The 24,451-nt window shown below is 41.8% G+C and overlaps 1 protein-coding gene across 1 annotated transcript in view; it reads left to right on the top strand.

The window, feature by feature from the left end:
• The window catches only part of BMAL2 (basic helix-loop-helix ARNT like 2), a 60,808-nt gene extending 37,167 nt beyond the window's left edge, over positions 1–23,641 (top strand). Inside the window, exons 12-16 of the mRNA XM_048825838.2 lie at positions 2,093–2,151; positions 4,936–5,044; positions 16,423–16,510; positions 19,530–19,638; positions 20,624–23,641. Coding sequence (XP_048681795.2) covers positions 2,093–2,151; positions 4,936–5,044; positions 16,423–16,510; positions 19,530–19,638; positions 20,624–20,760 — 502 coding nt within the window. The 3' untranslated portion in view covers positions 20,761–23,641. The remainder of the gene's footprint in view (positions 1–2,092; positions 2,152–4,935; positions 5,045–16,422; positions 16,511–19,529; positions 19,639–20,623) is intronic.
• Positions 23,642–24,451: the final 810 nt, after the last annotated feature.

Genomic DNA, 24,451 nt, shown 5'->3' with positions numbered 1-24,451 from the left:
TGCTCTGAAGTCACCTAAAATGGAGCACCCACAGGGACAGCACTCGAAGAAGAGGAGAAAGTTACTCACCGTGTGCCGTAACGTAGGTACTTTGAGATGTGTCCCCGAGGGTGCTCCACTATCCTCCCTCCTTCCCTTCCTCCCCTCTACTTCGGACATTAATACTTGATCTCTCCAGTAGAGAAGGAACAGAGGGGCGGTTGGTCGCATAGCACCAGTTAACTGCCTGAGGCGGCGTGAGACAGGGACTGCGCATGTGCGACCCAACCTTAAATCTTTGTTGACTGAGGTATCCTTCATGTGTACCCATATTCTCCCTCAGAATGGAAGGGTAAGAGAATTCAGAAATGGGCTGAATCCTAAGGGTTAGGGAGGCTATAGGGGGCCAAACCTGAAAACTTATTTAGCAGGAGGCACCATGTTGGACCTGCGTAAACGTCTGGTATTAAAGTTAAAGCTTTATTAAGTTGCTGCCTCCCACTTTAAAATCCATCCCTTTACCTGTTTCATTCTTATGCACTTGATCAGCACATGCAGATTGGCTTAGGTAAGAGGCACCACTCAGTAGCTATTACCATACACCTACATTGCTAAGGGCACACTTCTTGGGGGGAAAAAAATGCAGAGATGACCAAACACTCTGCCTTAGTTGACACTATCTACTCTGTGACCTATTTACAATTTTCAAAATGCATTTTCACACTCATAACTGTGTGAGAGAGCCCCTTTTAGAAAGATATGGCAATGTTAAAATTGAAACAAAACATTTTGCAACCGTTACTCTGTTTGCTTCCATGTGGGCGTTTGATAGAAGATCATGGTTATATTTACTTTTTACTTGATCTGTTCAATCATTTCTCCATTAGTGTAAAATTATGCAGTGCTAAATCCAGCTAGCTGAAACTCTTTTTCCCACCCCAAAGAGTTTGTTCAGTTTCTGTGAATTAGTTTGTATTCTTATCTTAAGGTCTCATGGTACTGTAGGGAATGATACACAGTTGCTCCCTCTGTAACAATTTGGCAAAGTTCAACAGGTAAAAAGATACATAAAAGTAGGACCAGTAATTGCACTTCATCTGTTAGTGGTATGGACACCGTAACAGCTTCATGACTACTGGGTTCTCCAGCCACGGACACCTACTGAATGTCAAAGGGAACATAGTCCTCCTCCAAGAAAGATGACTGTCCAGCCCACCTGTTGCCAATCCCCAGTGCCTGACAAGCCATATATATCAGGAGAGGTAGTAATTCTCTGATGTCTCAACAGCAGGTTGGGTGAAGTTCCTCTATAGCTATCCGTCTAGCAGAGTGGATATGTGCCCCAAGACACTTTTTTCAGCCAGAAAGTTCAGATGGGGCCTGTTTTGGTGTACTATCCTGACTCCCTTGGTAACTGGGGCTGAGAATGAGAGAGGTACATACACAACCACAAAACACACCCTGGAGAATATAGAGGTAGCTTTTCCATAGAGACACAAGAAAAGAACCTTGGTTCTCTGCCCTTCCTGGCAGAAGTTTGCATGGAATTTACTACTCCTTAAGCTGGGAAGAAGGGAGCACAGATTCATCCTGAGGTGCTTGGAGGCATTTATGTGACTTTCCTCAGACACAAGCCTAAGCAGCTGTTCTTCACCAATCTGCAGGTCAAACATGGGTCCCCTTGCACATTAGGATTACCCATCCTGGTGAGTTATGTTCCTGGGCAGGTTTTAGACAAAGTGCATTCCTCACTGCTCATGATAGAGGAGTATGGTCTAATTCTTTGTGTTTTCTGTTGCTCTAGCTTCCTTCACTGGTTGTAAAATATAACCTAAACAAAACTGGCGAATAAGTGGAGCTAAATCTTTCACCTGATGCCACAGAAAGTGGGATTGTCCTGGCACAAAGCAATAACACACAGAGCATTCCTATTTAGCAGTAGGAATTCAGTTTTTCTGGTGAAAAAGGATCAAACATATATAACTTTGTCATGTGCCCAGAATTGTGACATGTTTTACTCGGTTTCATGTACTGCTTTCATTCAAATACCAAGTATACTATGTATTGTGTTTTAAATTTTACTGATTTTTTTTCTATGCCCTTAAATTCTAAGGAGTCACAATGAGTCGGGAGACGAAGCATTACTACCCTGTAGTTCCCAGTCCTCAGAAGGCAAGTACAGTTTTTAGGTCACAAAATGTTATCGTCGTCGTGTGTACATTTCTTACAAGATCATTCCATAAGCGATTAGTATATAGTATTGGAATAATCTGGGTCCTGTGACCATCTGATCCAAGTGGGTTGTATGAGGAAAATAAGCTTTCTCAAAGCCAATACAAAGCTCTGTACTTAAACATAGCATCTTTAGCTCCTGTAGCTCACTGCGTCCCTTTGTGATCCAAGGTATCATGATTATTTGCCTGGTCTCCCTTATTCACCTTCTCCTAAACTTGTGTATTCAGCTAGGCAGAATGATACACTGCTAACACAGAGCAAGTTCAAAAGAAAAGATGAAGGGTTCATTCTGAGTTTAATCATGATAATATTTGTTTAATATTAGTTGGTATTATAATGTTGGGATGTTTACGCGTACCCAATTATGAATGTAGGATGGTACTGACAGATTTATCTCGGTGTTTATATGCTGTAAATAGAATCAGTTGTCTACCTGCTTCCTTACTTGCTATGTCATCTAGCCACAGACCTTTTCTTTTTCACTCATCCTCTTTTAGCTGGGCTTTGTACGCAGATAATTAAAAAAAAATTTTTTTTAAAGTAAAACGAAAAAAACAATCTTACGCTATTGGCACTCTTGATAGGAAACACAGCACAGACAGTATGAGTATTTATATTTAAATGTTTGTGTTTTTTCAAGAAAAAGGAGGGTTAGAGTTACAGAACCTGCAAGGTTTATAAAAGGTGACTTTAAAAGAAACGACAATTTTTAAACATTCCTTTGCAGTTTGGTAAACTGCAGCACAGTACATGTGTAGAAAAACGTGAAATTGATGATAATCAGGATGGATAAAAATCAGTGCTTTAAAAATCACATTAAAATCAGTTTTTTATTTAAATGTAGCCTTTTAAAAAAACATTTAAAATTAAATTTTAAATTATGACAATTTATGTTTAAGGCCTAAATTTACTATAATTTATGAAGATAATGTAAATTTTAAAAAATTAAGCAGTACATATTTGCTGCCAAAGTTTTAAAAAAAGTAAAACCACTGAACTGGTGGAAGTCATTGGCAATGCACCTGGAACCAGCGTTTGCTGAAATGCTAAGTCAGCTTTTGACAGAAGTAGGAAACAAAAACAAAAAAAAGCTGCAGGAGTAAAAAGAATTCAGGCAGAAGTCCAGCAGCAGAGTGGGGGGCTATCCTGTTTGTTGTACTGAATGCAACATGTATGATTACCTGCCTTGTGGACGGGTGGCATATGTGTGCATTCAGTGCTGGGGGTTGTGGCCCTCAGAGACCAGGTATGGTCACTGTATAAATCCATGGTATGCCCACACCTTGAATACTGTGTGCAGTTCTGGTCGCCCCATCTCAAAAAGATGTATTAGAATTGGAAAGGGTATAGAGAAGGACAACAAAAATGATTAAAGGTATGGAACATGTGGAGGTATTAAAAAGACTAGGACTTTTCAGCTTGGAAAAGAGATGAATAAGGGGGGATATGATGGTCTGTAAAATCATGAGTGGTGTGGAGAAAGTGAATAAGCAAGCGGTATTTACTCCTTCACATAATACAAGAACCAGGGATCACCCAATTAAATTGTTAGGCAGCAGGTTTAAAACAAACAGAAGTATTTTCTCACCAATGCACAGTCAACCTTTTGGAACTTGTTTCCAAAAGTATAACTGGATTAAAAAAGGAATTAGATAAGTTCATGGAGGATAGGTCAATCAGTCGCTGTTAGCCAAGATGGTCAGGGATGCAACCCCATGTTCTGGGTGTCTGTAGCCTCTGACAGCCAGTAGCTGGGACTGGATGACAGGGGATGGATCACTCAATAATTGCCCTGTTTTGTTCATTCCCTCTGAAGCATCTGGTATTAGTTGCTGTCAGACAGGATACTAGGCTAGATATACCATTGTACTGACCCAGTATGGTCATTTTTGAGAGTCTTGTGCAAGTGCAAAGAGAATATTTTCATTTCAGTTTATTTAACCAGTTCAGTTAAATGGCAGTCTTGAAGAACATGGTGACCAGAAACAATGTGTTCAATTCACTAACTACAGATACTACTTCCTTTGTTTAATAAATCAGTCAGTTTTAGATGCAAAACACATTCTGATAAACATTGTAAAACTTTTTTCTTAGGTATCCAGCACATTTAGCTAATAAAAAAAATTAATTTAATTTTAATTTTCATCACACAGAGCTTGACACAAATTACAAGTAAAAAATCAACATGTAATAAGTGCATTGTTCACTATTTTCTAACATAAATAAAAGGTGTAAAAATTAAGAATCTGAATAGATGTAAATTAAACTATAATAGATTAAATAATCTTGTGTAGATACATTGTATCTTCTTGGTTACCAAAAAAGAAGCACCAAAGTTAGTGTAAATGCTATATTTTATTTCACATCAATGTGTTTTAATGGTTATTAATTAATGAGAATTAACCTTTCTTTAGGAAAATAACTAAAAAATACAAATGCAAAATGATTGCCAATTTAAATCATGATTTAAGTGGTCCACCCTGATTGTAAATGAAATGCAATAGTTTCATTGGTGAAGCTTAGTAAAATGCGAAGATAAGTGAACAATGAAAATCAATTAGATTTATAAAATTCTCTCTAAGTTGTTAGTAACACGAGTAAGGAATCTGTTTTAGGTAAATAAGAGGTTAAAGGTTGAGAAGAGATGGGTTAATTGTTTCCTGCTGTATAGTGAAAATATTTTAACATTTAATGAACTTAGTTTTCATTTTGTAATTGTAGATACTTCAAAGCAGTCTTTTCCCAGTGTGCCTGGGATGTCCTCTGGAACAATACTTGGTGCTGGAAGCATAGGAACTGAGATTGCAAATGAAGTAATGAACTTAGAAAGGTAATGAAAATTGAAATTGTATTTTAAGCTTTTAAGCAAAGAAGAGTAGAATGTGATGGGAGAAGCATAAGTAATTGGGAATTCACTAGTGTACTGCTTTTATTTTATCATATCATATGAGTAGGTGTTTTTTGGTTCAGCATTGGTACACTGCCTCAGGAGAGACCAAGTATAGCAACCTAACCTGAGATTCTTCATGACAGTGCAGAGCACTGACCTGATAACTATCTTAGTAGTATGCTAGTCATTCTTTATTTTAAAAAGTTTGCTTATTCACCCAGATTTCTAAAAATTGTATTATTCTGGATTTGTCACATCTTCACTTTAATTAAATTAGAACAGATACCTGGGGACTAGAAATAATCTTACCTTCAAATGGCCTCTGCCTGTTCATACTTAAGAGATGTGCCATCAGTGCAGCTCTAATGTGGAACCTTCTTGTAGCAGTGCCTGTTGGAAAGCCTTAGAGCCCACCCCTCTACTCACTGTTCCCGAATATTGTGAGGGTGAGGTTCTAAAAGGTGGTCTGGCATTCCAGCCTCCTCAGTTCCTTTCAAGCACAGTTGCAGCCAGACCATGAACCTCACCAAGTCATTCCGACTGGGAATCATCGACTCAAAACTCATTCCTTGACTAGCTCTGTTAATGTAGAATTAACCATTTAAATAAAAGTTCTTCTAAAGAAGTAGAGTTTTTTAAATTCATTTTAGTCTATTCCTGTGCCTCAGCATAAATCCACAGATCCAAAAGAGAAAAGACTAAGATTTAAGAGGTGTGTCTCTTCTCCTGCTGTGTTACCAGCTTCATACACCCATGCAAGGTATTTGACTTAGATCGGAGAAGGTATTCTCCATCTTGCTGTGCCATATGGCACACCTTCACACTTAGAACTCATAAGGTATGTGAAAACCAGCTCCAAATATTCTGGAATTACTTCTCCAGGAAGCCTTAATGGCTAAGTCTTCTGGTTCCAGATTTTTAGAATCCATGAATACAGATAGGCCTGCTTCAGCCCCAGCTCCTTCAAGGATTCAAAAGAGTATACAATCCTGTCCCAATTACCGACCCCCATTACTGGGGTAAAATCTAGCATCACCGTACCAAAGGATCTGCAGCCATCAGATCTAACCGTTCAGCAAGATGGGTTCCTGCAAGTGTTGACCTTTGATGGGAGAACCAAGCTTTAGGAATGCAATCGCTGGGATCCAGCACCTTCTGTTCTGAGCAAAAGAAATGGTGCACCCGTTGGCTTCTGTTAGCAGACCAGTCTGTACACCAGGGCCCCCTCAGATCCCATGGCCTCAATTCCAAGACCTTCGGAGCCCAAACCAAAAATAAAGGATCCCAGTGACAATAAATCTGGAAAGAAAGGTCATACCCCAATGTAACAAGCATATCTATTTCTCCTCTCCTCCCCCCAACCCCACCCCCCAAAATAATGGCCAAAAAGGCTCCAGACACAACTTCAGAAACCTCAATGTTGGGCCACCGCTGCAGTAATGGAAGCAGATAAGTTCATAAATCAGTTCCAGAACCATACTCTGCAGTGAGAACCATACTTTGAGCCAAAGGCCACCCCGGTTCAGGGATCCTCTGGGCAGAAAGGCAAGGGAATCTAAAATATATATTATATATGTTGGGTATCCCTCCTGCATCTTCCCCACTGGGAAAAAAAGTAGAAATCCCTCCTCCAAGTTACAGGTTTCCCCTGAAGTGTTGCTACATTCCTCAGGACATCTACAGGGTCCCTAGGGAAGCTTGCCTCGCCATTTTCTGTACTATACTTACCAAGACTAATACTCTCTCAAGTTTGAATTCTCTCTCATCTGCATTGGGATCCACAGTCTGAAGACTCGGGCCAGTACAGACCTGTTAACTTGCCGCCTTTTTTTCTCCTGTGGAGTGGCTCAGATACACTAGAAGACATTAAACTGACACAACATACAGATAATTTAGACAAACAGAATACCCTTATCCAACAGGGATATTAGGATTACTCATAAGGGCATTTTGTGCCAAAAAACTAAAAATTCTGCGCTCAATATTTTAAAACCTTGCAAAATTGTGCAGAATTTTAATTTGTCAATAAATAAATGCAGAGGGTCCAGCATGGCAGTGGGGAGCACAGGCCACTGGTTGTACAAAGGTGGGAGATCACCCTGCAGCCTCCCCACCCCCAGGACACAGACTCAGTGGTGAGGTTGCACCCAACCATGACATAGCACAAGGCCTGGGACTACCCCAGAAACACCCTGGGGCCTTGCTCCTCTACGTTTGGTGCACCATGTGTGGGGCAGGCAAGCTCAACCAGGCAGGATCTAAGTGTGGACGGCCTCAGTGTGGGGGGGATCCAGGTGTGGGTGAGAGGATTCTATATGGGACAGTCTGGGGGCAGGAAGCTCAGTGGGGGGTTTAGGTGTGTGGGGGGATCTGGATGCACAGAGGCTCATGGGGGGGGGTCCAGATGCAGGGGCAATGGGACTCTGCAGGGGCTTCCAGGTGAAAGCAGTTGGGGCTCAGTGGAGGGGTCTGGGTGCTGGGGCAGTGGGAGTCTGGGTGCAGCTAGTTGGGGGTCAGTGGCATGGGGGTCTGGATGTGGGGGCTAATGGGGGTGGGGCTCATCAGGGTGGGGGTTTGAGTGCAGGGAGCTCAGTGTGGGGTGGTCTGGAGGCAGGAGGTCTGGGGGCAGGGGGCTCCAGATGCAGGGGTTGAGGTTCAATGGGGTGGGGGTCCAGTATGGAGGGCTCGGGAGGTTCTGGATGTACAGGGTGAGGATTGGCAGAGGTGTCTGGGTATGGTAGGTCCAGATGCACAGGGATTGGGCGGATGGGAGAGCAACTCCCTATTCAGTGCCCCCTGCCCCCCCCTTCAGCTGAGGAGCGATGGGGGCAGGAAGCAAGGAAGGATGCTGAGCTTTCTGCAGCTGGGGAAGGTCTCTGGGGGTGGGTCTGACACAGCCTCAGCCACTCTGTGCAGAGGAAGAGGAAATCCTGTCCTCCCCTGCCTCCAGCCCAGCCAGAACTAGCAGCTGATTCCGGCTCAGGGTAGGAGCCACTGGCTGGGGTGTCCACAGCCCTGTGGTGATTTACTGGTCCGCCGGCTGCTCTGGGTGCCTAAAACGATGTACCTGCACAGCTAGGGAGCGTTGCGTAACTTCTCTTGCAGCTTCCCTTTGCTTTCCTGTCAGCAAAGAAATCTGTGGTGGACATGAATTCTGCACATGCATAGTGGTGCATAATTCCCCTAGGAGTATAGGATGGAGAATCCGACGCTGAATACTGGCAAGAATGGAATATACCACCTTGGGTTAGATGACCTTGTGACATTGCACTCCACATGCTTTATGCAAGTATGCTTGGAATGTGAATATAATGTAACTGGAATATGCTTTATGCAAAAGGTCTCTTGTAAGGTATCATTACAAAACTTACAATCTACTGAGTGTGTTCATCCTATTTGTCTGTATGTATCATTCTTGTATTTAATCCTAGAAATATGAAGTTAACTTTGAGGTCCTATTGTAATTATGCAAAGTGTGGGCCATTAATGGTGGTTTAGAATCTTGATGGCTTTTATTGACTAGGACAATTGGCTGTAGATGATTTATTTACCTGCAAGCCTTCTTGTGGATATGGGGGCCAGCCTGTGGGTAATGAAGAATGAGGTCTTAGTGACATGTGACCATGTCACCTGATACTGGAACCCATCTTAAACCTGGTGCTTTTCCATTTAGAAGGAGGGGTGGGAACCCAGAGAGACAAAGGATTCCCGCCTTGGGCCAAAGCTATAAAGCGGGTAGAACAGAACAAAGGGGCATCAATCATGAGAAATCCCCTAGTTACCACCTAAGCTGGAACTAACAAAAACTGTACTGGGGAAAGGATTGGGCCCAGACTAAGAAGGAGTCTAGTCTGTGAAAGAAGCTTATTGGAACATCTCTGAGGATGATTTACACCTGTATTCAGTTTCTTAAATGTATTAGGCTTAGACTTGTGTGTGTTGTTTTATTTTGCTTGGTAACTTACTTTGTTCTGTCTGTCATTACTTGAAACCACTTAAATCCTACTTTTTATACTTAATAAAATCAGTTCTGTTTATTAATTAACCCAGAGTTAGTAATTGCTCCCCCAGGTAGTAAACAGCTGTGCATATCTCTCTGTGTTCGAGAGGGTGGACAATTTGAGTTTACCCTGTATAAGCTTTATACAGAGCAAAACGGATTCAATTGGGGTTTAGTCTACCAGAAAGACTGAATACTGGGTGTTGGGAAAGTCCCTGTTAACTGAGAAGCCCCTGGGCTAAGTGAATCTTAGTTTCTGTGAACTGCAGGGGGGCATGACCTCTTGGTCATGTGCTGTAGCTGACTGGTGTGTCTAGATCCACAAGATGGGAGTGGAGGGAAGACTTCTCTGGCAGGGGGGTTTGTTCGCAGTGGTATCCCAGCACATCTAGTGACAGTCTTGAGGGAGTTTCTGTGACCAAACTCGTCACAGACCTTACTGGCCTTTGCCTAGCTATTAAAAGGATGCTGGCCAGTCCCATCTTTACAAAGATCCCCTCTCCTCAGAGGGAACAGGGTAAACTTTACGCATTGGATCGAACTCATCTGGATCAGTCTGCACCTCCACTTCAGAGGGACCCTTGTCCAATGTTAGTCCCTGATATCTTTTCAGAAGATGAACCAGAAGGTGTCACCAAATTCCAGAACACTGGCATGGAACCAGTCAACCAGTGTCTCCTGATATATAAAAGTACAACTGAGTTCAAAAAAGAATGAGATAAGTTCATGGAGGATAGGTCCATCAGTGGCTATTAGCCAAGATCGTCAGGGATAAACCACATGATCTGGGTGTCCCTAAATCTGTGAATGCCAAAAGCTGTGACTGAATGACAGTGGATGGATCACTCTATAATAAAATGTCCTGTTCTGTTCATTCCCTCTGAAGCATCTGGTACCATTCGCTGTGGGAAGACGATCCTGGGCTAGATAGACCATTGGTCTGACCCAGCGTGGCCATTCTTATGTGGGGTCTCCTCAGCTTCTTCTCTGTCAGAAGATGATGCTCAGTTACATTAACTAGTAGAAAGAATGGCTACAGTGTAGAAAATATTCACAGTGGAAGAGACTTCTCATCCTGTGTTTATTCTGGAATCTCCTTCCAGCGGTAAAATCACACTCCTCATTTTGGAACCATTATTGCAGCTAGCCAAGCTTATATGGTCAAATTCTTAATGTCTTGATAAACTTTTCTACTTACTATATGTGCTATATGAAATATATGGACTTTTCCCACAAACATCCAGCTCCCAGTTCACTGGTAGTTGCTGCTGTTTCCTAAAGAACGAAAGGACAGGCATATTTTAGCCCATCCAGCCAAAAAAGAAAAAAGCTCGATGCCCTCAGCAGAAAAAAGTCTTCTCTTCAGGGTCCGTGGATGTTGGGGTTTCTAATCATCAAGTTGTGATGTCCAGCTACCAGTACTATCTGTGGGAGAAGAAGGCTATTTTTGCCACATCTCTTCCTGAAGACTAGTAAAAGCTGGTGGAAGTCCTGAGCCATATTTGACCCCTGAGACACAGCAGCCAGGGCAGTGGTGTCAGCTGTCGCATTAAAGCAGCATTCATGGCTGAGATCATCTGACCTTCACCAAAAATATAAGAACACATATGGAAGACCTTGCCTTTTAAGGAGATAGTCTGTTTGGTACAAGATCAGATGCAGTCTTAGAAAAATCTGAATGACACTAGATCTACAGCTAGATCTCTTGAGATCTACTAACCATTGTTAGGGGGCTTATTCCTTCACCCACTTCCCTGGTCCTTCTCGCATGAACAGAGAGCAACAATACCCGAAGTCCAAAGGCGCAAACAATTCAATGTTTATTGGGGTGAACTTCCAGCAAGCATGATTCCAGTTTCCTTCCTTAATGTCCCCCTTCCCAGCTCTGACACCACGGAGCCTTACCTGTGTCCCTGTTCCCATTCCCCCCCTTAGCAAAACATGATTCCAATTTCCCAACCCCTATTCCGTTCCCATTCCCTCCCTTAGCAAAACATGATTCCAATTCCCCATCCCCATTCCCTGTTCCCTTCCTCCACCCACACCCACCACTTCCTGATTGACTGCAGACTATATAGTAAAACTTGAGTTCTGCTTAGTCTTAGACTTATCCAATCATTTTACTGAAATTTAACTAACCAATCCTAAAATATTGTAACATGATTATTTAACCAATTATATCCCACCACCTTAATTAGTTTACACCCAGCAAAATTAATTATACAGCAGACAGGAACAATCACAGAACCAGACAGAAATTATGCAGACAAACAATAGAGAAATGGGGACTACGGTGATAGAACAACACAGAAATGAGGATTTCACATCCCAGCTATTGATAAGTGAGTTCTTGCCAGACAGGATGCTATCAAACTAAGTTTCCTTCTACAGCTTCTAGGCACTTCCCTTTCTGTGGAGGCGAGAGGCATTATCAGGACAGGATTGTATTCCTAATAGCCCAATAGCACTTTATTTCAATGTGACTAGTTTGGAATGTGAGGATGTGACCATTCGCTTCCCAGCTTATTGCTGCCTCTGTTGCTTAGCCATAGGCCTTAGCCTAAGAACAGGGCCTCAGACTGTCACAGTCAGAGAAGGCCCTTACACCGGCAGACAGTGATTTTGAGTCTTTCTTTTATACCTCTATAACTGGCTAAGTGATAAGAATACACCTAAATTCTTAGAGTATAGGCCTTTGCAAACAGGCCTGAATATCTATATCCTAACAACCATCAAGAAGAAGAACTGGTATTCCAGCCTTTAAATAACAATACCCTTCCTCCTCATTCTATTACATGCGCAGGACGCATGTTGTTGCCAGAAGAGGCGGACCACTGTGGAACTAGAGTGATCATTGGCAGGGGAAGTTAAAGAAGAAAGAGCTGCTACACCACGCCCAGCTATGAGGGGATGCTCCAGTTGTAAGTTTGCTCTTCTACATAGGTGAAGAGTGCAGACAGAACAGTCAGCTCTCAAATAAGGAGAAAGTGAGAAGGGTCACTGGTGCATAGGAAAAAGGAAAGAAAAAAAGAGGGAGGAGTTAGTATATACTGAGGCCTTCTTGAAAGGGTTACTCTCCCACTGTGGAGCATGGAGGGACATTATGTGGTTGCCAGATTTCATGGGTTTGTTTCAGGAAAAGACTAAGCACCCAAAGCAGACTCAGGCACTGTTGTAGTTCCTGGAGAACCAACAGTTGCAGTGGGAGGTGCAGTTTGGATCTACAGAGTGACTGTTCTTATTGGAGAAGGAGCAACAAACCTCCTGGAGAGCCTGAGAAAGGAAGCACTCAGTTGCCACAGGCATAGGGTAAAGAAAAATTATTTGGGAGCCAGGAGTGCCGAGGACCAGCCAGGGTCGTGTGCTATGCTGGTGGGCAGGAAAGGCCTTCCCCTATGTGTATCATGACACACAGGCTTGCTCTGGGGGGAAAAGCATGGAAATAACTGAAAAGGCTTGGCCAAATCATGGGTAAGGAGATTTTTGGTATGGTAGTGGGGCATTTAAACAGGCACTACCCTCAAGGGAAAGTGAGCTGCAGCTAGAGAGAGAATGGGGCCTGAGCAATGGGGAAGAGAAGGAGTGGCTGTCCTGCAGTGCCAGTATAATGGTTGCAGGTAAAACAGGTGTGGCTGTGGCCCTGACAGCTAACTAAGCCCTATTAGTTAGGAGGCTCGAGGGAACACAGAGGTGTACTACCCCTGCAACAAATTGGGTGGAAGTTGGGGTAAATACAGAGTCTGAACAATATGTTTGTATGTCAGGGTTCCCTCCCCACTCTGAACTCTGGGGTGCAGATGTGGAGTCCCGCATGAAAGACCCCCCTCAGCTTGTTTCTACCAGCTTAGATTAAAAACTTCCCCAAGCCACAAATTCTTCCTCGTCCCTGGACGGTATTGCTGCCACCACCAAGTGAGTTAGACAAAGATTCAGGAAAAGGACAACTTGGAGTTCCTGTTTCCCCAAAATATCCCCCTAAGCCCCTTCACCCCCTTTCCTGGGGAGGCTTGAGAAAAATATACCAACCAAATAGGTAAACAAGGTGAGCACAGACCAGACCCTTGGGTTTTTATGACACTAAAAACAAATCAGGTTCTTAAAAGCAGAACTTTATTATAAAGAAAAAAGTAAAAGAAGCACCTCTGTAAAATCAGGATGGAAGGTAATTTTACAGGGTAATAAGATTTAAAACACCCTCTAGGCAAAACTTTTAAGGTTACAAGAAAACAGGAATAAACCTCCCTCTTAGCATAGGGAAAATTCACAAGATAAAACAAAAGATAATCTAACGCATTTCCTTGCTTTACTTATAATTTTTGTAATCTTAGATGCTTATTTCAGGTAGGGTTTTAGGAGAGGTTTTTCTCCTGCCTGGTCCCTCTCTCTGTCCCGAGAGAGCACACACAGAGAGCACAAACAAAACCTCCCCCCACAGATTTGAAAGGATCTTCCTCCCTTATTGGTCCTTTTGGTCAGGTGCCATCCAGGTTATTTCAGCTTTTTAACCCCTTACAGGTAAAGGAGGGATTTTATGCTACCCTTAGCTGTAGATTTATGAGAGTGCAGATACAGATCACTGCCCCTAATAAAACATGGTTGACACCACCACCACCCTCCCGCTCCGCATCAGCGACTTGAGGGCTGGGTGAAAAAGCCAGAGGCCTTGGTGGTGGAAGCACCTAAGGGGGTTGGGACTGAGGATGTGGTGTTGAAGGCAGCAAGTCTAAGAGGAAAACTAGAAACAGTAGAGAAGTCCTTGTGGGAGCCCTGAAGAGAGAGAGGTGGGAGCTGAAGAGAAGTTTAGGTTGGAGTTTCAGATAGTGCTCCTGGAAGATGAGAAGGGGGGATGCACAGGTGGATAATAGGCACAATTAAAGAAGGCTCCTCCCCAAGGCAAAAAGACCTTGTACCAGGCAGGGTACAGTCTTGAGGGGTAGTGTGATGAATACCCCATCCTCAGTTTGAAAGGGTTAATGTGGGCTTGAGAGGCCAATTAACTCACCTGCTTGTACCTGGGTGGTGAGCGAAGCCTAATTCAAGATGAAGCCCTGCTGGGAAAGAGCTGGGTGAGGCTATAAAAGTAGGAGGTCCCCAGCAGAAGGGGCCTGCAGGGAGAAAGGGAAAGGAACCCTGCAGTCCCTCTCTTGGTAGTAAAGAACTGAAGTGCAGGAGTTGGCGCAGAGAAAGTTGTGGTGGAACTGACTAGAGCTGGGATGTCCCATTAGGTAGAAGGCTCATGCAGGGTCCTGAGGTAAAGGGGAAGATCTGGCCCAACCAGGAACAGGCCGAACCCAAGAGCAGGAGGGTGATCCTGGAGGATTTGGGCAGAGGTAGAACTCCTAGATGGAAGGACCTTGGGAGTGGAATACTGCATGGAGCCTGTTTGCAGGAGCCCTGACATGAGAGTTGTGGTGGATCTGCAACACTGCCAAGGGCAGGAACCAAACACTCAGGGAGAAGCCCTGGGAGGCATTGCTCATTACAAGAGCCCAGAAAGGGGCTTGCAAAAAGGCTATGGGTAGGAAGAAGTCCATAGAGGCAGCAGAAAAGGTCTGACTGAGCAGACCTCAGCTGCTGATTACAGGGTCCTTGGATTGGAACCCAGTGTAGTAGGAGGGCCTGGATTCCCTGAGCAGTCACTTGGGAAGGTGACGGGAGGCCCCTAAGAAGGGATTAAAGACAACTGAAAGCCCTAAGTGCAGCAATATAGCAATGGTGGGATCCAGAGTTGAGGGTCAAAGACCAGATGTAATGATTGGGACTATTTGTTGGACTTTTTATGAGTCTGAAATGGGTAGAAATAAAACATGATCTGCTTGGAGGGCTGAGTTTCAGAAGATGATGACTGCTGCGGGACCAAAGCAATCATCAGCAGGGGGCATTAGAGAAGAAAAAGCTCCCCCAGCACCAGCTGTGAGCAGGTGCTCCAACAATGAGTCCATTCTTCTACACACCTCCATCAGTCCATCCAGACATTGATCTGGTAAAACTGCATACTTTGGCTGCCAAGAGGGCAATAGCCTTCTACTTAAATGGTTCTAAGGAATTTAGAAAGTCAACAAAGCTTTAATTTCATATGGGGGTAGTGAAAATAAAGAACAGCCAAGTACATCTCAGCATTTATGTAAGTGGGTTAGTTTTGTATAGAGGAAAGCTACAAGCAGATGTTTCTCTCCCACTGTAGTTTAGATAACACTCCAAAGGGCAAAGGTGGCTTCCATGGCATGCCTCAGGCATATCCCAGTTTTTAGAAGTAAGCAGAACTGCAACCTGAAGCTCTATTCATACTTTCACAAAGCGCTACTCCCTAGATCTAGCGTCCTGGTTGATGCTCAGTTTGGTAAGGCAGTACTACAATGATAATTCAGTTAGGACTCAGCACCTCACCCTCTAGAGACTAGTACTGCTTGTGAAACTATCCCATGAAAAATGTACAGAGACCACTCAAAGAAATGAAGGTTACTCCTTTATAACTGGTCCTCATCTAAATGGACTCTTCACATTCACACTCCCTACCCACCTTCCCCTTTTCCTCAGAGTCCTAATTGCAACTTTGAACCTGGGGAGGCTGTGGTAAGAACTGAGGCAGCTGGAGCTCCATGGCCCCCCTTTTTCGCCTCTCGTGCAGAATGTTCAGGAACAGTGAGGGGAGGCGCAGGAGAAGGCATGAGAGTGCTCCAATGCCACTGCTACAAGGTTGTTCTGCCATCAGTGCTGCATCTCCAAGGCTCTCATGAGTGTATGTGCAGAGTCCATCTCAAAGAGGTAACTTTCGTTTTCCCGCCAGAATTTAAGGAAAGGATAGAACTTCATGAAATAACACTAGAAGTAAAAGCAAATATCAAGAGGACCTGTGGAGAGTCCATCCTTTTTTTTTTTTTTTTCTTTTCTTTTTCATCCCACTCTGTTATATACCAAAATTTCTGAACAGCTGTATTCTGATATTTGGAAGCTATGTGCTCCAGAGCGAGTAGTTTTGTACTGAAGTGTTCATGACAGTTTTTCCTGAAGTCTGTTAATTTTGATAATTGAGAAAAAGCAAAAATGGGTTCTACTAATTATCCTGTGTCATGATGATCCACTGGTTCTCTGTCTTTACCAAAATTTGGAGCAGGAAGTGTGTGAGCTATGTGACCGAATTTAAGCTTCGCTTTTGACAAAGCAGTGTTGTCTGAAGTCTCAAAGCTTATCACCTGTGGTTTTTTGGTGGGTACTGCTATGCTCTGACAAAATAAGTTTCTCATTTTAAAATGGAAGGGATTGAAGTTCATACTCAACAGTGAATGTATTGTACAACATGCATATGTATATTTTTTAGGTTACACTGTTCTCCATCTATTGGTGAGTTAAGTCCATCTGATCTTATGAGGAAATCTTTTCCAACTTTAACTCCAAAATGCAGCAATGTAAGTATATCATTAACACCAAGAACTTTCAATGAAAGGTCACTATCAAATAATTCAAAGCCTACATTTGATCTACCTTAAAACTGATTTTTGTGTGTGAATTAGTGCCAGTGCAAGGTGTCTGACAATCCTGGGTATTGAAGTCTTCTGCTCACAGAAGAGGTACGACACAGGCAACAAGAGTACAAACTTCTCTTCACTACACCACCAGTGAACCTCAGTTCAAGCCTTGAGTAACCATCCCTCAGGGCTGGGAAGACTAAGGTCTTGGGGGATCTTTGCTGAGGCTACAAAAAAATGCTAGATGTGGGGAGGGTGTTTTTTGTGATGTGGACTTTTCTAAACTTGGAAATTATTTGAAACCACCACCCAGGAGCCATCAGATAGTTAAAAAATATTCACCAAGACTGAATTCAATTCAGCAATATGAAGATAAATGTCTGGTTCCTATGACCATTCCTATGTACCTTTCACCCTCTCTACTGTGAAACAATTGTAATCCATTGAGGTGTATCCTCTGAATTTTAAATCTTTTTATAAAAGAGGTGGAGAAGCAGCATATTCTATGGGTATGTCCACACTACCCGCCGGATCGGCAGGCAGCAATCGATCCGGCGGGGGTCAATTTATCGCATCTAGAGGCGATAAATCGACCCCCGAGCACTCTCCCGTCGACTCCTGTACTCCACCACCACGAGAGGCGCAGGCGGAGTCGACGGGGGAGCGGCAGCAGTGGACTCGCTGTGGTGAAGACACCACGGTGAGTCGATCTAAGTACGTCAACTTCAGCTACGTTATTCACGTAGCTGAAGTTGCGTAACTTAGATCGATTTCTGCCCCCACCCCAGTGTAGACCAGGGCTATGAGACTCTACCCTTCTATCTAACCCTTCTATGTTGACTGATGTCACAGCATAGGGGTGGGTATGCATAAAGAATCTTTTTGCAAGATTGTACAATATTGCCCTTACTGTTATCAATGTACACCATACTCCCAATCCCTTATTTCTTTCCTTCCAACAACATTGTTGTGAATCCAGTCACTGTCTTTCCACTTAAACGTACCTTATGTACTCAATCATAAGCCAGATAGTTTATAAGCCGACTCCCAACACCCCCCACCCCATCCCCTCAAGATGGATAAGTAAAAATGGCTTAGTTTTATGACCCATTCATAAGCCAACCCTATAATTCAGGGGTCAGCAAACTTTGGCTCCTGGCCCATCAGGATAAGCTGCTGGTGGGCCAAGATGGTTTGTTTCCTCGAGCGTCTGCAGGCACGCAGGTAAACTTAAGTAAACAAAATGTCCCGGGACAGCAACTGGTGGGAAAATGTTTTGTAGGGGAGAAGCTGGGGGTCAGGGAAGTAACCCCTGTGACCACTCCCTACATGACCCCTCCCCGTGTAACCCCTTTCCGCCCCACCCCTAGCCCGGGATCCCCCCCCCCATCCCATCCCTTCCCACCTTACCAGGGGCTGGCCAGGGGAGGCTGTCTGGCCCGGCTGGAGCTGCTCCAGCAGGCCAGGCGGCGCAGTCACAGCCTGCCAGCCCCTGAGCTGCAGCTGCTTCAGAGGCTGGCGGGAGAGCAGCGTGGTCAGAAGTGGAGAGACTCTGGCCCCGCTCTTCCCTTCTGGCTCTGCTGGCTGTGCTGCCTCTTCTTGCCCCCTCTGTTGGGGAGGGTGGCTGTGTCCCACCTCTCCCTTCTCTATACCCGTTCATAAGCTGACCCCCTTCTCTGATGCTTCCCTTTTTTACTAAAAAAAAATTTGGCTTATGAACGAGTATATACGGTAGCTTTTCTTCTCTGATTCTGAGTTTCTTTCAACAGCGTTGTGCTACACTGATTGATTTTTTTCCCTCCTTTCTCCCTCTTTAATATCTGATGTCCATTCCACCCATGGATTACTGTAGGTCTGTCCTTCTCAGAACTGATTGGCTCATAGATATTGAACTACCCTCTAATTAGTTTCAGAGTAGCAGCCGTGTTAGTCTGTATTCGCAAGAAGAAAAAGAGTACTTGTGGCACCTTAGAGACTAACACATTTGTTTGAGCATAAGCTTTCGTGAGCTACAGCTCACTTCATCGAATGCATTCAGTGGAGAGGAAAAAAAAATGAATGCATCCGATGAAGAGAGCTGAAGCTCACGAAAGCTTATGCTCAAATAAATTTGTTAGCCTCTAAGGTGCCACAAGTACTCCTTTTCTTTTTCCTCTAATTAGTGCAGCCTACGGTCATAGAACCACTCTCCAGGACTTCAGCTATATATTGTGTTGATTTAAAGGTTCTCTTTGAATGTGTCCCTTAGTGTTGTTCCTGGTTACTTCAGTGAAGTCTTGTTGTTTTCTCTTCTACTACTGTAATGTGTGCCATAGAATCCAAGATAACAGAGGGCTCAGAGAGGTACTCGGTTTAAATTACAGATATGAATGGTGCATGGACTAGGGATGAAGACAAACTTATTTTACTGGGACTCTTTTCATTTTTCTATGTGGGAAACTGTTTCCACAGCTGCAGTGGCAGAGCTATCCCTGGCTCTTGCCCCTAGGGACGGTCCCCTATAGGAAAAGTGGTTTACTGCCAAACCACCGTGGTAGATCTTGCTCTGTTATCTTGGAGGTGAAAAGACGTCAGTTTCCACTGCTGTCAACCTGGCACTCCTAGACTCCTTGTAAGCGCTAAAACCCATTTAAAACCATTTTAAATCTTAGAATGCTGAACACAAGATTTAAAATACAACAGAAATACCAGCTTTTTTTAAAACAAATTTTCACAGTCCAAATAATTTAGTTTACGTATGGAAACTAAAATGTGGTGGGTCTTTTTTAAAGCTAGAATGTATTTTTCATGAAAATATATTTTTATTGTTACAGTAAACTTGTAGAGATTATGGCACATGAAGTGGAAAATGGAAGCCTTGATCGTTTTTTAGACTTAGAGAGAAATTCATTAATTTGTGTGGTGGTTTTAATCAATTTATAACCTAACTTTATTATTTTCATTTTTTGTGTGCTTTCAGGTGCCAAATAAAGAGTCGATTCGGTTATGTCCTTCAGAAATGGAGGGCTTAGAGACCTTGGGGCAAAATCAGGACACTGTTTCATTCCCAAGCAATGAACCTCTTCTCAGTAAGAGCTCTTTTACTACAATTCATGACTTATCCTTTAAAGAAAACTCTGTTAATGGTTGCAGCTTTATCACAAGGTAGTATAGTAGGTGTGTTCAAAAATGCTGCCAGTTTTGAGAGATTATCATGGTTCCCATTATAATTATACCCCATGATAGCAGAGAGAGCCTGAGTAGAAGTTTACTGTCTGTTCTCTTGCTCTCCACTACTCACAAATAGACTGCTTCACAGTTCTTCCTTCCAAAAATAGGAGCTGTGCAGGATTAAGGGAACTGAATATAATCTGCCATGATGTACAGACCCTCCATGTAAAAAGTATGAATGCTTGTGTATGTAGAGCTGAGAGAAACATTAACATTTTGCAATACAGGTTGAAATTTTGAAGTTGTTTCCATTTCATATGGTCTGAGACTGACCTGTTTTTCTTTTATATTGAAATCTTGTTTTCTATCAAAAACTGAGATTTTGGTAAATACAAAATTCTGGAATGTTTTAAAATAAAAATGTGGAAAACAATGTGAAAAATGAAAACAATGTCTTTTGAAATTTTGATTATTTAAAATAAGGCCATTTTTTTAAACCAAGAAGAAAAAAATTGATCAGCTCTTCTTTTGTGTGCTGTGACAGGTGAGTTTTCCCCCTTCAGTGTCGTGAACTGGAATAAAATTTTCTGCTTAAGTGGTGTGGCGTGAAGTTTGCCAGTTAACTGGCATGAATTGAAATTTGTCATTTTATTAGCATGAAGTTTAAGGTATGCCTCTGGAGTGGCATAAGTTTAGTCCCAGAATCAAGTTACCTATTTTTTTGACGGTCTCTCCTGAATCCAAACCTTGCTTCAATTTACCCATCTTTGAACACATGTAAGAATGTAAAGTGCCCTTTGTCTTCAAGGACAGCTGCTGTTTTAAAAGTAAGTTTGTTTGGAAAGTGACCTTGTTCTGTAAGTTTTTGTGCTGCATAAATAGTGTTCTTTACTTATTTCCTAGGTGACAGTTGCCAGTTGGATTTTGATGCAGTGTGTGAAAATGATGACACTGCCATGGCTTCACTCATGAATTACTTGGAAGCTGAAGGAGGCCTCGGGGATCCAACAGAACTCAGTGATATACAATGGGCTTCCTAGTGGTTCTTTTTTATACAAATGAGAAGAATGTAAAATTCTGTAATGCACAACAACCACACATCCTCAAGTACTGTATTGGTAATTTTTAAGGCTTTATTTTAATTCATATTTACTATCTGTATATTTGCTAAGACTTTTATGCTTTGTTCACAAAGAAATGGCTTTTTCTGCACATATGGAAAAAATGTGATTTTTTTCATGACCAACAACCTCAAAATTTTTTTGCTCCATATCTAACTAGAGTGCTTACAAGTCGTGGTTATATTTTTGCTAAAAAGCTTTAACCCAAAGATACCGTACAATGTATAGGAATAACTGTGTTAATCTGAATGTTTTAATACTTTTTAAAGAAAGCTTTTATTTGTAATTTTCTTCTACGAATTGAGTGGAAAAGTGTATTATTTATACATGTCACTTCTGTAGGACTTTCTCTACTTGCGCAGTTTGAGATATGTTTGTTTTTGTACCTCTATGCTTTCTTTGAAAATATGGTTTCCACACTGCAAAATTGTAAGATAAAGTACTATAGTACAAAAGGGGACACTACATTTTAAAATTCTTTGCCCTTTCTAAAAGTATTGTGTGCAATTTTTGTAGTCAAGTAAAAACAAAAGAAAAAACAATAGTCTTTGAGAGTTCTGGACAAACAATGTTAAACATTGTCCCACAGCACAAATGTGACAGGTGCAGAAGGAGAGAAACAAAATAGTTTAATACAAAGTATTATTTAAATATATTAGCAGAGGACAGAACACACAACCAAAGTAGTAATATTGTAACTGTAATAAAGCAATTTGGTCACTATAGTTCAGGGGATATTATTGCCTTGGAAATATGTTATAGAACAGTGGATGTCAACCTCTTTTCATTTGCAGTTCCCTAAAAAAATTTGAATGAAGGGATAGATGGATCCCTCTGGAAATCTTAGACATAGTCTATGGACCTCCAGGGGTCCACGGACCATAAATTGAAACCACTGTTATAGAGCATAGCTATTTAAAGAGAGCAGATATAAAATTAGTTAATATAATCTTATAATCTGGAGAAAAGTGAGAATTGAGGAGCTGGAGATTTTAAAAAGTAATAAAGTGGGATTAAGACTAGTCAGAAGTGGTAAAGTATGTTTGACCTTAATGGCTTTTTCCTGCTTAATGTCTTATGTAACATACAGTTATATAATATACAGTTTTGCAAGCTTTGCTCACCAATATTAGGTGTCTAAGGTTGAGGTCTTAAACACTGAGGCATCCAAAATCACTAGCCACTTTTGAAAGAATCCTGGCCTTTATCTCTATCTATTAATTGAGACTGTTGAAACTACATTTGAGTTATGTAACTACACAAAATAGTAGGAGAAACGTACGTGTGTGTGTGTGTGTGTGTATTGGCAATAGGTGGTTCGCAAGTGGCAATATGGGGTATGCACTGAATTGATTTCTCCAAAATACAAGTACTATAAAAGGTATTATATAAAAGAGTATTCTATTACTTAATACTAGCTGCAAATACTTTTTTGTGCTACTACAATCCTTTAATATATAATTGATGTATTTCGCATTCTTACTTCTAATATTATAATCTTCTTGCAAAACATGTGATCCAGTGACCCTTGAGTGCAGCACCGTTAATATGTTGTATTAAAACAATATGGTATTAGTATCCAGGTACGGATGTGTTACCTCGTACATTGTATGTGCAGATAAATGAGTGAGTCAGTCAAAGGATTATGCCATATATGCTCCCCCCCCCCGCCCCAAATTCATGAAATGAAAGAAAAGCATTGAAAATGTTTGAGATGTGTAGACCTTTCATTTTAGAATATTTTTTACAATTTGAAAACACAGGTTCACTTTGTAAGCAGTATGTCTTCTAAATGTAAAATTATTAATATTTTAACGGAAGAGATTGCAGATGATGTACACATATGCCTAACATTAAAGGTGATGGTTGACACTCGGCAGACTGCCGATGCATCTAAATAAGAGTGTAGAATGGTGTATAGAAAATTTCCTAGGATATTTCAAGAAAAAGTACTAAGTAATTACCCTAAATAGCCACTAGATGTCAAACTTCCTCTGTTTGACAATAATTTGACTCTGAAAGGTGGGATACTATAATCTTCTTCTGTGATGCATTAACTCCTATACTTAACTGGGACAGCTGTATACCTTATAGACATTAGAGGAGATTACTGAGATGTCTGAAATGTATATATTTCCAACCCTGGGGACAATAATATCTGATATAATTTTACTGCTAGAGCTGAATTTGGCCCTTGGTATGGAGCAACACAGAAAATCAGGACTCTTTTTCAGAATGGTGATCAGATTCTATTTTTATAACTGTTTCTGAAAGATGGATTCTAATTATTACTTTAACTGTAGGGAAAGCTATGAAACACAATGGCTGTTTTCCTTATTCTACATTTACTAATTGAACGTTTAAAGTAAAAATAAATTCTAATTAAAACAAGTTCTATAGGTAACCCAGAGAAATAAACAGTTTAAAACCAGATTGTTCAAAGAAGAGTCCAGATGCTCCCATGCAAGAATGGAGTATTGATTCTTACAAGAGATGATATTACCATGCATAATCAAACCACTGTTTTGGGATTCCTCCCAGATTACTCCTGGAAAACCTTTTTTACCTTAGAGGCAAACCTATTGTAGAACTAGTTTTGTTCCGCTAGTTTGCTGAGCCCTTTGTAATCAGCAACCTGTACAGTATGTATGTCTGTTAGCTGCTTTATTGAACCCTTTCTGTTTGCAAAACCCCATTTGTCAAACCTGCTGATTTCACACTATTCTACATTGTACAATGTCTTTTGTAAATATTTATGATGATGAACGGAGAGGGGAAATTAAAATATATTTTATACAAATTTGAGGTAATTATGTGTGTGTGTTTAAAGCCCGGTGTTTTTATTGTGGATGTGGTAGCAGTATAATAGTTAAGATTGTGCCGGGATTTCTATTTTAATAGGAGTGAAAAGGGGGTCTCTAAAAGTCTGTGTTTGGAGTCTGAAGATCAATTTAATGAGCTGCTTGAACAGTCCGTAGCAGTGTTTGGTGAGGGAAAATGTTAGTTCTGATGGTTTGAAAAAGTACCACTTGCCCAAATCTTGGCTCATGTCCGACATTTTCTTCGAATCTCCTTTTTTAAACGTAGAGCAATGTGATGTATGAAATTAAATGGGGGGGGGGGAGTTCAATTTATTTGTAACAATGTTTCTTAAAAGTGGTAATGTTTTGTATAAACAGCAATTGAAGGTTTAAAAAAGTTAGTGTTTGAATGTTGAAAATGATATGTTACTGGTCAAGGTAACCATTGTTACTGATGACCTAACTCCTATGCTCCTTTTGTTGGCACAATGTTGCTGAAGACACACACTATACACAGAGGGTTTAGAATGACACAAAGTATCAGACATATGGCTTACTACCACACTACAAGACTTCAGAAGATGGCATTGTCACTCTTGCTAATATAATTTGGCCCTCCATCCTCAGGTAACAGTAGACCATGGATTGTGGTTTGAGAGTCTACTCGTACCTCTGACCTGTTTCTTGAGCTCAAGCACTAAATACATTTAGGTCCAATCCCTGCAAACATGTATGGGGATTTGAACACTTGTGGATTTCTGCAACTCTGGACAGTCTTCCCCAGATAGGGTGTGTAACCCAAATTAACT

This window comes from Caretta caretta, chromosome 1, assembly GCF_965140235.1.
Source record: "Caretta caretta isolate rCarCar2 chromosome 1, rCarCar1.hap1, whole genome shotgun sequence".
Taxonomy (NCBI): domain Eukaryota; kingdom Metazoa; phylum Chordata; order Testudines; family Cheloniidae; genus Caretta; species Caretta caretta.
This window is presented reverse-complemented; position numbering and strand designations above follow the sequence as displayed.